Source organism: Balaenoptera acutorostrata, chromosome 14, assembly GCF_949987535.1.
Source record: "Balaenoptera acutorostrata chromosome 14, mBalAcu1.1, whole genome shotgun sequence".
Taxonomy (NCBI): domain Eukaryota; kingdom Metazoa; phylum Chordata; class Mammalia; order Artiodactyla; family Balaenopteridae; genus Balaenoptera; species Balaenoptera acutorostrata.
Genome location: NC_080077.1, coordinates 8,886,359 through 8,899,566, shown reverse-complemented (window position 1 = coordinate 8,899,566; position 13,208 = coordinate 8,886,359). Strand labels below are relative to the sequence as shown.

The 13,208-nt window shown below is 52.3% G+C and overlaps 1 protein-coding gene across 1 annotated transcript in view; it reads right to left on the bottom strand.

Annotated features, from left to right (window-relative positions):
- The window catches only part of EZR (ezrin), a 49,589-nt gene that overhangs the window by 13,059 nt on the left and 23,322 nt on the right, over positions 1-13,208 (bottom strand). The window contains exons 3-7 of the mRNA XM_057527588.1: positions 10,722-10,805; positions 6,211-6,306; positions 5,070-5,344; positions 4,420-4,503; positions 3,194-3,340 (exon numbers count right to left, since the gene is read on the bottom strand). Of these exons, the coding sequence (XP_057383571.1) occupies positions 3,194-3,340; positions 4,420-4,503; positions 5,070-5,344; positions 6,211-6,306; positions 10,722-10,805 (686 nt within the window). The remainder of the gene's footprint in view (positions 1-3,193; positions 3,341-4,419; positions 4,504-5,069; positions 5,345-6,210; positions 6,307-10,721; positions 10,806-13,208) is intronic.

Sequence of the window (13,208 nt, the reverse complement as noted above, 5' to 3'; positions counted from 1 at the left end):
AGTCTGAAATGATTTCAAAATGAAAAAATGAATCGTTAATAAATTCAAAATGTGCGGCAGAGAGTGAGGACGATGGGCGGCTGGATTTCACAGGCGTGTGTCTGTCTAACGTCAGCAAAGGAACACTCAGAATTGTGCATTTTGTTGTAAATAAATTTTACATCAAAAGAAAATCAAAACATGCTGAGCTCTAGCAAACAGTATGCATTTTGGGGGAAGTATAGCGATGCCTACAATTTACTCTGCAACGTTGTGGGGGGTGGCCAGCGGGGTGGAGGGCCGTGAAATGAGGATGGGGAGAGGCGTGACAAGGCCCATGGCGACACGCTAACGGGAGGCTCGTGGCCGCGGGCACGTGGGCTTCACTGTGAAATGCTTTTCATTTTGCAGTGTTTTGAAAGTTTTCACTGAGTTTAGAAAGGTCTGGGGTGGGGGGATGGGCTGCAGATCACGGGCGCCTCACGGAGGGGGAAGAACAGAGAAGAGCTGCCAGGCGCCCAGAGGCAGCAGCGATAACGGAGATAATAACGGAGATAACCGACAACGTTGAAGCTCTTCCCACACTTCCAGCTCTTCCCACACTTCCACGTGGAAGAAAAGGCGCTTAACTGGGGCCTGGGCCTCCGCTCCCGCTCTCGGGCGGGGCCCACCCTCTGCAGGGCAGGCCCGTCAGAAAACTCTCCCCACAGCCGCCCTTCCTGCCACCCGCCCAGCCACACTTAGAAGCCACCATGGCTTCTCCTCAGGCCCTCCCCGCACGTGTCCAGCCTCTCTTCTCGGCCAGTCTGAGCTGGACTTCTAAACTTCCCCCTAGAGGTGGTCTAACCAGAGTCCTCGCAGCGGCAAACTTCTGTAAGAAACTAAGTTATTCAAAAATTCTGTCTGTTCCGTGTTCAGGTTAGGGTACCAAAGACAGAAAGGAGAGGATGGTCTGACAGCTGTGATCCGACATATTTGTTAAAGCACACACAGATCAAGAGAATCGCTTTTTGCTCTCCTTTGTGATACAGGTAAGCCACTGACGGCAAGGCATAAAGATGTAACCTCCCCCTGCGCCCGCAAAAGAAATCTGCCTGTGAGCATAATTTTAGAAACTGGAAAAAAATAATGTATTTAAATGGTTGAAACATCATTTCTAATGCCAGTAAAATAGAAATGTAAATCAGAATATGTGATTTACAACCCTGGGTAAGGAAATGTAAGGGAAAAGACACTTGGCCTTCATTTCGTCCCCTCCTGGTCTACAGCCCTTTCCAGCATCCTCCCTGCTGGAGCCCTGGGCCCACGGCACATTCAGAAGCTCCTACGGACAGAAGGACTAGGGGACAGAGCCCTAGGAGGGACGAAGCTTGGGGAGAAGTGAGCTTTCAAAGGACCGAAGAATTCGGGGCAGGATCAGGCTCCTCTAGCTTTTGTTCTGGCCTGAGGATGCCGGGCAGGGTTGTAACCCAGCTAATCTCAACTTCTTCTGTCCCACGCTGACACCTAATTCCTCCCTCTCGATGTTCTCTCCTCTTCGGATCTAAGGGTTTACAGAAAGGAAGACAAGACAAATGCTTCCTGTCCTACATGCTCCCACTTGATTGTTATACATACAATGAAAAAGGGACCCCAAGAGACTTTTTTCTTTGGGGAGAAGACCCTTTGAGAGGTTGCCGATTTCACAGCTAAGCTGGGGGATGGGAGGAGAGCGGAGGCAGGACTGAAAGAGCCAAGCAGCTCAGATTCTCACTCGGAGGAAATGGGCATTTGCGTGGGTGAGGGCAGTCACAGCTGACAGCAGCAAGTCCCTGCCTCTGGCTCTATCTGGCAGCTTGAAAAACCTGTTCGGACAGCCCTGGCCTTGGCTATGTTACAAGATCTGCTCATTCAGGAAGGCAGTTTCCCATGTATATTCCCACGAGGCTGCGGTGCTCCCTGCTGCCCAGCTACCGCCCTCCAGCTCAGGGGCCTCCACAAGGACGGAGGGCTGGTTTCCCGAGTCCCTGACGTATGCAGACGGTTTCTGCTAGTCCACAGCACTGGATCCAGCACGCCGGGGAAGGAGCAAACCAAGAGTCCCCAGTAACTCACTTTGGGGTCCTCAGGCGAGTCCCTGCGATCCTCTGCTAAGCACGCCATGTCCCAAGTGTAACTGGATTCGTCCGACTGGCACCGCACCTCCCGGCAGAGACACTCTCCTCCACCCGTTCTGGGTGCGCGGTGGAGGGGCTGGGAATGCCAGGCACAGGTGCCCACCCCAGGGGGAATGGATCTGGACTGTGGGTCCTGGCCAGAGCGCCTGTGGCCGGGATTATGGGGGACTCTATATAGGTTGTCACGTGCCAGAAGCAGCGCTGCTCCCCTCGTGTCAGGGTAGGGGGGGAACCTGGGGCCTGGGGCAGCCGAAAGCACTGACATCTGCGAGCAGGTGAGACGGGGGAGCTGCCGCCCCAAGCCCAAGGAACAGGGAACCGCCGCGGAAAACCTGTCCTCACCGAATCAGAATAATTTTTGTGTGTGTGTATCTAGCCCCTCGGCAGGAAAAAGGCATCTGTGCAGAACTGGTAACCACAGGGATGGGCAAAGGAAGTCGGGGGAGGCCAGCGTGCCTGCACTAAACTGCAGTAGAGCCCACTCGACAAACGTAACACACTGTGAGGCAATCAGGTACCTCCTGCAGGTTCAGAGGATTTAGCTAGATTGTCCGTACATAAAGTCTATTGTTTACAGAATCTTAAGGTCTCTGATAGCACCATAAATATCCTGGGTCGGATCAGCACAAACCTCAAGCCGCCCAGCACTGCCTGGCTGGTAGCTATGGGCGTGCTGGTACCTACAAGGCAGCTGGGGCGGCCTCAGAGGAAGGGGCGGGAGATGGCTTCCTGCAGCTCTTGTTCTGCCTTCTTTCACACGCTCCAAAGTCCATGAGGTCATGGACCGGTGTGGTCCCCCTGCTGGGCCCCTCGGCACGTGCTACACGTGCTAATAAACAGGCTAAGAGAGAAATGACAGGAGAGAAATAACGCACACCTCTGAACCAACCTCCGACATGGCTACGTCACAGTCGCAAAGCTCTTAAGCGTCAGACGCTGGGCCAGTAAGTTGCTAGATAAATACTTTGAAAGGAACCTGTATGCACATTTGCCATTTTCTCCATGGTTTCCAGGCCTGATAACCCCACCAATTAAAGATAATATAAAGTTCAACTCACTTATCATCTTTCTCATAAATATTTAGTCCAAGGGCATCCACTCCAAGCCAAAGGTCTGTTCCTTTCTTATTTTTTATCTCAAAATAGTTGATCCCATACATTTCCAGGTCCTGGGCAATCTTCAGATACTCCAACATAGCATTGTCTCTGGGTGGAGAGAAGAAACATTGCCTCACCGTTAGCGTGCGCCCCGCGCTCGACAGTTACACGGCCACCAGGATCTGAAACGTAGTGCCATCACGGAGGACGGGCTGACAGCCAGGTGTCTCCGTCACTGTCCCTCTGCCGGCCTGTGCCCCACGTGGGCGCCCAGCCATCCTGGACACTGACCACGGGCGTGCTTCACGCGTCAGGAAGGACCCGACCCGGCTCGTGCTGCTCCTTCTGGACACACAGGACGTCCCTTGGAAATTTTATCGCTGGGCACGACCTCTCTCTCTCTCTCCCTCTCTCTCTCTCTCTCTCTGTCTCTCTGTCTGTCTCTGTCTCTCTGTCTCTCTCTCCCTCTCCCCCTCTCTCTCTCTCTCTGTGGCCCACACGGTGCTTCAGGGAGCCCACCGTCTGCCTCACCTGGGGCCACTACTTGGGCTTTGAGTTGTTTCCCTCCACAGAAGATGCTCGGGTCAGGAAGGAAACTCTAAGGACACAAAGCCTCTGAGGCCCAAACTGCACATGAACTTCTGAGGCTGGGGCATCATGCCGAGAACTGCTGCCAGTGCCCGCGGGGAGGGTTCTAGGGCAGAGCATCCGGTCGCTCCGCTCTCACCAGCCACGCGTCCCACTCCGACCCTCTCCACGCCTCGCTGGTGCTTCTTTATTAGCAAGTGTTTCTCACTTGGGAACTTTTTTTTTTTTTTTTTACATTTACAACCTTTTGAAGGCAACCACCTTACGGACGATGAACGAATCGGCACCTCTGTGACCGGGAAAAGAAAATGCCCGGTGGGCTGTGAGCAATGCTCCGGCCCCCTTGACTAAACTGAAGAGTTTCAGACACAAGCTTTTCTTTCCTCTGAAACGAGGAGGGGCGAAGGCTTGAGGGACTGAAGGTGTAAACTAAACCGCTTCTGGCCCTGGTGGCGGTGGGGAGGAACACCTGGCTTCGTTTAGGAAGAACTCACCGGCAGCTCCTTACCTTCCCTGCCCTTCTAGGCGCGGCTCCGAGCGAGGCACCTGAAGGACCCGAGTCCCCTGCAAAGAAGACCGGCTCCCAGCCCAGCACTCACTTGAGCATCCCGCGGTGCTCGGCGTGCCACACCTGGATCCGGTCCTCCCACTGGTCCCTGGTGAGCTTGTGCTGGTCCATGACTCTGGATTGCAAGGGAAGAGGGCGCAGAGCCGTCACCCCACAGGGCTGGGAGAGGCGAGCGACCGGCCACTGAGCGCACGCACACAGACCTTGACTTTTCTTTCAAATAAAACCATCTGCTTCCTAAGATGCGGCATTGCTATTTATGACAATTAACAGCCTGGACGATTTAGAACCTGGAATGAGACACACCCAGTCTTGCTAGAAACACTTTTAAACGGTGTTTTATTTTAAGTGGGCTCTCCTTCCAAAAGCAGTAAGTTATGTGACCGCTAGTAAATAAAAACAGATTGAACGGGGGCCGGTTTACCATACACCAGGGAGAGCTAAGCAGGTTCCGCTCTGGCATCTGCGGCTCCTGTGAGGAGGGCCCCCTCCCCTGCTGAGTCCCTCTGTCGCAGACGCCACTCCGGGGTCCACCGGGGGGTGGCAGGGCCTGTGGAAGGCCGGCCCGTGACTGCAGACACAGTCCCCGGCCTCCAGGAACACTCGCCCTCCACGAAGCCCTTCTGCCTCCCGACCCTCCTGACACGACGCTCGCACGCGGGCCCAGCCCCCGCGGCTCACCTTTGGGGGATCAGCCGCTCGGAGCTGAGGTACCCGGACTTGTGCAGCTCCTTGCTGAAGTCCCCGAACTTGGCCTGCACAGCGTAGGAGCCCAGGAGCACCGCCGTCTCGGGCGGGCAGTAAATCTCATCGCTGAGAATCCCCTCCTTGACTTGCAGGAAGAAAAGCTTCTGTGTGATGTCCTGGATGAGCTCCTCGGACACGTCTTCGGGGTAGAACTTGGCCCGGAACTTGAACTGCAGAGGGTTCTCCTTTCTGACCTCCTGGGCGGACACCTGGGCGGCAGAGGCCAAACCCTCACTGCAAGTGCTAAAGACAGAGACCTGCCTTCCCAACACAGGTTTTAACCACTGACTCAGAAGGGTCCTTCAGGCCCGTTTTCAGAAGATCATGTTTATTCTGAAAGTCACCTTTTTAGCATGGAAGACGGAAGGCCAGTGAGAGTCCGGTTACACCCTCACACTAGCCCCAGCCCGTTAGTGACCCGCCAGGCCGCCAGCCCCAGGCTTGGTTTTCTGGGGGCGATGCGATCAACTCCGGGGGACTGCCTGAGTGACCCGCAAATCTGGCCTCTGTCCACACGGCCGGGCCAGCCCTGGACCATGAACTCACTCTCAGTAATTCCTCACGCTGCCCCCACCCCCTTCCACGCCTCCAATCACCCTCCTGACGGGTCCAGTGATATGGGAGGAAAGCAGGAGTTGGAGAAAAGAGAGAAACTGTCTGGAGAAGACACATTCAGCTTACTGCTTTTCTTTGTAATTGTTAATGGAATTATCCAGTCTTTGGAGTTGAAACTCGTATCACAGGTTCAAACAGAGCAATAACAGATTCTTACAAAACAGTGGATGATTCATGGTTTATAAGATTAACAATCTCATTGGCAAAAAACAAAACAAAAGCTAAGGTCAACTAAAAGCTAAGCAATTAAGCATCATACACTCCAATAAGAGAGCAGTAAGGAGAAATACCAGGATCTAATTTCCAGCAACTATCCCCATTTACTGGAAACCTGCAACCTCTCTGTCTTTAAAAACTTTTACACAAATAGAAAGGAACACAAAACAAAAGACAGAGTTTCAATGTCAACAGAGCAGACCAAACCCAATTAATAGCCTGTAAATAGTTAATGTCGACTTACCTTTTTATCAAGTTTCAACCAGGTAGGAAATCCTTTATTATCCACATACTGGAGGCCAAAGTACCACACTTCCCGAAGGCCGATAGTCTTAACCACCTGTGTGAAAGAGACGGGGGGGGGGGGGCGAAACAGTCATGAGGAACTCTCTGGATGGCAGTGGCCCTGGGCCGCCACCGTCACATGGTGCAGCAGAGCTGCCAGGAGCGCGAGGTGCCAGCTCAGACACCCCGGGCAGGCCTCCGCCACACTGTCTGTCACTAACAGACGTGAACCATTTACTTTTTTCTTGGCCGCACTGCGCGGCTTGTGGGATCTTAGTTCCCCGACCAGGGATCGAACCCGGGCCCCCTGCAGTGAAAGCACCAAGACCTAACCACTGGACCTCCAGGGAAGTCCCTGAAACCATTTACTTTTAATATAAATTTGAGCAGATTTAGGGTTAACTTTAAATCTTATAAAATGTCACCCCTACTCCTCTGTCCTCCATTATGCATTTCTGACTAAAGACAGCTGGGTGGGCCACAGGGACTGGGCCATAACCCAGGTACACCGGTAAAAGTGTGTGTGTGTCACAGGTGTGACTGTACCTGTCGGGGAGCCCACATGAAAAAGGGGTTGAAAGACACCAACGTGAAGCAGAGCCTCCCCTGGCTGTCCGTCTCTGCTCCTCGGCAGCCGGCCCAGGCCCCTGGGGATCAGGGCAATAGCAGTCCCGGAAAGGCACAGAAGGCAGCGGGCAACAAGCTTCCAGGGAGGAGGGGGTGCCCAGCTTCACACATGCCAAGGGGTGACGAGCACTCTTTCAACCTCCAGAAACGTGAAACTCTGACACAGGAAGGTGAATTCAGCCCTAGGTCATAGTGAGAGTTTCACATTTTTAAAATTCTCTCCAGTACTAGGAAAAAAGTCTCCTGTGGTCCGTTACATTGACAGCCCCACGATGGTTACTCTTGTGTCTTGAAGTCAAAAAGCAACTTGCCGTGGACACTTGCTGAATATTGTCAAAACTTTGCCGCACGGTTTTAAATTCCATGACATATAATGTTAAGCCTTTAAAGAAAGGTTACTATTCTTCACATATATGGCTTCTATCATACTTAAAGGGAAAGAGGGCTGTACACACTAGAAATGAAAATCAGGTATCTGGAGCACTTACTGACAATAAAATCTGAAACACCAAACAAAGTGTGCCCTGAGCCGGTCTCTGCCTCGGCCTCGGCGCATCGGCCTCGGCTGGGGGGCCGGATGCTTGCGGGAGCTCCCGGGTCTCCGTTTACTACGCCAGGGAATGACCTGCTCATCCACTCCCTTCACTCACCCAAAAAAGGGGAGGAGGGACTAGACCCGAGACTCCTCATCATGAAGCGACAGGAGGGCGGTTTTGACTCTTACCAGCGCTCTCCCCGCAAGTCTGGTGAAGCCCCAGGTCTGCTTTTCGTGGTGGCCAAGTATAGAGGAAGCTGATGGAAAGACCAGGTTTTCTACACCCAATCCTGCTAGTTTCCTAAACCTCCATCTCAACATTCTGGTACGAACCCTGCCTCGCCTTCCCCTGCGGGCCGTCCACAGCCCCACAAGAAAGCCCCCCATGCAGGAGCCATTCTACCTCTCCCGTCTAGTCCTCCCACCCCATCCGCCCAACTGCAGCCTGAGCCTGGGTCTGACCAGCATGAAGCCACTTCCTGACCACCTGACTTCCCTGCCCCGTGCCTGTCAGACCCTCGCTGATCTTCAGATTCCTCTTCTCCATCTGCTCCGACGTGGCCAGTCCCCCTTCACGGAGCCGATCAGACTCTGCAGCCATGGACCTGACCCGGGTCCCTCACTCTCGCGGTGGAAGCCTGTCCCTGGGTGCCCTGATCTGCCACCCATCTTTACGTATGACTCTTCCGTCTACTTCCAGGACAACTGTCCTCAGCGTGTTTCAGAGCCCTACTTCTCTCCCTACGGCTCCCCCAAAACAACACAACAGAAGTAAACAACCTTCCTTTCCGCAGTCCATTCTAAAAACTGACCTGTCAGTCCTCTCTGTGAGGGAAACCCAGCATTCCTAGAAAAACACAATCACTGTTCTCTCCAATGTCCCTACCTTAACCTAAAGCTGATACACAGCACGCAAGCCAACTCTGAACGGATGTGGAGTCCATTCCTTTCTCTCTGCCTCTGTGGTGTTTTATTTTTATTTTTAAATTTTATTTATTTATTTTAATTTTTGGCTGCGTTGGGTCTTCGTTGCTGCGCGTGGGCTTTCTCTAGTTGCGGCGAGCGGGGGCTACTCTTCGTTGCGGTGCGTGGGCTTCTCTTGTTGTGGAGCACGGGCTCTAGGCGTGCGGACTTCAGTACTTGTGGCACTCAGGCTCCGTAGTTGTGGCTTGCGGGCTCTAGAGCGCAGGCTCAGTAGTTGTGGCGCACGGGCTTAGCTGCTCCGCGGCATGTGGGATCTTCCCTGACCAGGGCTTGAACTTGTGTCCCCTGCATTGGCAGGTGGATTCTTAACCACTGCACCACCAGGAAAGTCCCTCTGTGGTGTTTTAAATGGCAGGTTTTGGGAAAGGAAAAGGCAGGGATGTGTCTACTTAACTCAGTCTCAAGCGACAGCTGGAAAATACCATTGATACTTGCTGGTGATGAAAACAGTGAGCAGAGAGTCACGTGGCAGGAACTCCTTTCTCAGCACGTCGGCGCCTGCCATAGTGGGAAAGCACCATGGCCCCGCCAGGAACCTGCCCGGCCTCCGCGATGGTCTCTGAGGGCCTCCGTCACCTCGGAGCCCTGGACTAGAATCTGGTCACAGACGCAGCAACAGCACCGGGGCAGGGGCTGGGGGACAGTTACTGCTGAGGAGACTTAAGCGACAGAGGGGGTGGGAGAGAAGCGGACAGACTGACTACCTTCCAAGTCTCCTTCAACCGATTCCAGTTAAGGACCACATTGTGGCGACTGGCAGGTGCCCATGAATGAGCTTCCGAGACCTAGACACGCATCCGATGGCGCAGCAGGGAAAGGACACAGAGCCCCGTGCCGCCCGCAGCCCCTCCTGGATGTTCGTTCAGGAGGAAACATGCCCGGCGCGGCGGGGGGCGGAGGGGGCGCCCGGCCCACCTGTGCCGACGAGGCCTGAGCCTCCCCGCCTCACGTACCACCTCGGAGGGATAAACAAACGGATCTTCAAAGAGCGAGGTGCAACTGGGGTCAAGGCTGTGGAGACGGCCTTTCCTGCCAGGCCTCTGCGTCCGCAGTTCTAACACAGACTGAGTCATGTTCCGCTGACCCACGAGCGGTTCCATGGGTCCGGTTCCATGGGTCCGCTCCAGCCTCAAGTCCTCAGATTACACAGTATTTCACAATAGGAACACACAATACTGAAAAATCTCCAAACACTAACTCTGGGGACTGAGGGACGCACCAGCTGCAAGCAGAGCTGACCCAAGCGCCCGGCTTCCTCCCCGTCCGTGCTCTGACCACTGCCCCACACGGTGCCCAGGATTTTCTTTCAGGAGAAACCCTTAGATTTCCGCCCCAAGTCCAGCCCCACCCCAGGCAGTAAACGTCTTTATCGTTATGTTATCTATCGGGTGAGGCACGGCCAGGGAATGGCCTCAAAATAACAGCACAGGGAGAGCGGAGGCTGCTTTCGAACCCTGCCCTGGAGGTGTGAGCACCAAGGCCCTGCTCACTGGCTTGGGGAAATGAACCTGCTGGGTGCTGACTTCGGGGATGAAAGGGAGATCCCATCAGGCCCACGGCGAGTCACCTATAGCTTCTACATTTGCCAGGACTCCGCTCCACTTTCCAGTTTGGTGCTGGGATGCAGAGCATGGCTTGGCCCACCGGCGGGGCCTCTCGGGAAGGCTGCCGACGGTGCAGGTGGCTGTGAACGCACACCCTGCCCCGGCGCCCTACTGGGTCCTCAGTCCCGGAGCAGAATTTACAAAGCCCAGAAAGGTAGCTCTCGTTCTGTCTAAAGCTCGGAACTGTTTCATGGAAGAGTTATCACGGCCCTCATGGTGGTTCAGGTGGTTCACCGCGCTTATTAAAACTCTGCGTTCACCTTCCGCTTTCAGGAAGAGAGGGGCAGGAGCGCGGCTGGCTGTTACCTGGCCGGAGGGAAGGGTGTGTGCTGACCTCCGAGGGGCTCAGGACGCTGCGGCTGTAGGGAGTGCTGGGGACAGGCCGCCCGGCCCCTCGCTGTCCTGCACGGCACCCCGGCCGCGAACCAGACGGCAGGAAGCGGCCAGGGGGACCGTGGAGACCCCAGCGGGAGAGGTGGCTCACGAGGAGTGCGCGGCGCCCCTTCTTCTCGGGACCGCGAACAGGGGCCGCCCCGGGGACGGCGTGTACGACAGCTGAATCCCGCCGGCAGGAGGGAAGAAACTGGCCTACTCCATCCACAGCGAGAAGCTAGCAGCCAACCAAGGCAATAAGTATGCTCGGCAAACAAAGTGATTCCGATGCTGCAAACACTTTCTTCTACCTGGGAACCCCCTCTCTCTAAGTTCACAGAAACCAACCTGATCGAAAAGCTGTTTTCCTGTTGTATTTGGCTGGATGGCGAACTCCAGCTCCGCATCCATGGTGGTAACTCGGACATTGATCTAGAAAACAGAATGGAACACATTACACTTAACTGGGTGTTTTTAATCATCTCCGCGGCTCCCACCTAAACTCAACGATCCTGAGCAACGTGGTGAGAGTATGTCCTTCCTCCGCACCCATTCTCATGCCTGTCACCACACAGAGACACACACGCACACCTGCCACACACCCCCAACCCCAAAACACACACGCCCCCCCCCCAGCTCTGTGCCTACACGTGCAGTCTGGATTCAAATGTGTGCCCTCATGGCTCTAATAAAGCACATTCACGCTTAGGTCTAAGCTGTTCTTCTGCAAAATGCTTTGATAACTGTCAACATATTTTCCATACACCATCTCACATTTTGACCCTACGACAGCTAAGTGAAGCCGCCTCCGGGCATCCACACCAAGTCGGTAACTGAAAGGAGAGGAGAGGGAGGGTCTGTACACCAGAATGCTGCCAGCAACTTTAGAAACCACCTCGACAGTGAAGACAGAAATGGCTAAATGATCACAGACACATCGAAGAGGATAGAATACTAGGTAGTAATTTGAAAAGGTAATTATGAAGACAGTGGAAACATGGAAGCATTACTAGGATAGTAAGGTCACAAGGTGGTAATGATGGCAAGGCCTGAAAAAATGTCTCTAATATTGCCATATAGTTGGTGGTTTAAAGACATTTATTTCAAGGTCATTTTCAAATTTATTGCTTGAAAAAACCCAGAATTTACTAGCATATGAAAAACATGCAAATCTAGCTACCTTATATCATGGTCCCAAAGGAAAATAACACAGCAACTATAATGCTTAACATTAAGAAATGCTTGCTTCTCACCATTTTTCACGTGAAATATATAAATAGCTGGATAGACATATATTCCAAATTCTTCCTAACACAGACGGAAATGTAACGAGGACACAGATTGACTGTATTTATTATTTTTAAAAAAATATTCATTTATGGGGCTTCCCTGGTGGCGCAGTGGTTGAGAATCTGCCTGCCAATGCAGGGGACATGGGTTCGAGCCCTGGTCTGGGACGATCCCACATGCTGCAGAGCAACTAAGCCCGTGCACCACAACTACTGAGCCTGCGCGTCTAGAGCCTGTGCTCCGCAATGGGAGAGGCCCTGACAGTGAGAGGTCCGTGCACCGCGATGAAGAGTGGCCCCTGCTCGCCGCAACTGGAGAAAGCCCTCGCACAGAAACGAAGACCCAACGCAGCCAAAAATAATAAATAAATAAATTTATTTAAAAAAAAAAAAATATATATATATATATTTATTTATTTATTTAATTTTGGCTGCGTCGGGTCTTAGTTGCGGCACGCAGGATCTTCCTTGCAGCATGCAGGATCTTCTGTTGCAGTGTGCAGGTTTCTCTCTCTAGTTGTGGCTCGTGTGCTCAGTAGTTGCGGCGCGTGGGCTTAGTTGCCCCGCAGCATGTGGGATCTTAGTTCCCCAACCAGGGATTGAACCCGCGTCCCCTACATTGGAAGGCAGATTCTTAACCACTGGACCACCAGGGAAGTCCTCTAAATGTATTATTTAGCTTCCTGATAATAAAAACTAAAAAGTGGTGAGTTCCGAATGTGTGTCATGCCTTGGCTGGATACTTAGACTCTGTCTAACTTGAACAAAAATTAGTCTTTACAAATCATTTTTCCCCTAACACTCAAGACTGTGATGATTGAGAGATACTTTTACATATATACAGTCTGTCTTAAAGGTTCTCTGACTGATATAACATATAGAGAAGTGAGGCATAATTCTCCAGATTTTAATAAACGTTTCCTCTCAATCACAAGTCTACAAATTAAAGAACTGAAGTTTACTGAGAAGCAAGACTACACACATTTTAGATTCTTCAAGTTTATTAAAATATAAAAACCTAAGTTTCTTCCTTTTTCTGCCAGCAATAATTTAAAGAAATCACAAAATGGCTGTTACAAAGCAAGTCTCTCTCTCTTAATTATGGTTCCAAGGGCACATATGAGATGTGAAAAGCAGCCCCAAAGTCAAATATTCTGTAACAAACGCAGCTCCAAATTAAATTACACTCATAAGCCCACAATGAATGTCACATTCGAAACTGAAGTGGAGGGATGCGGGGCTGACAAATGCCGGGCCTCAGATACGCTTTTCTTTCTCTGTAACCTACTGATTCAGAAACTGAACCCCCAAACAATGTGTACCGAATGCCACTACCCTGGTTAAGATGCATATAAGAGACCACAGGTTCACGCGTAGGAGATTTCAGACTCTAACTCCTACATCTCAATCACCTCTAAATTTGAGGACCAAGAAAAAAATGTCACCTCCGGAAACCAATGCTAATAATTAACATAAAAAAGTGATCGTCACACTATTTTTAACCATTTTGCAAACTCATTAACAGGAATTTAGAAAAAAACTATTT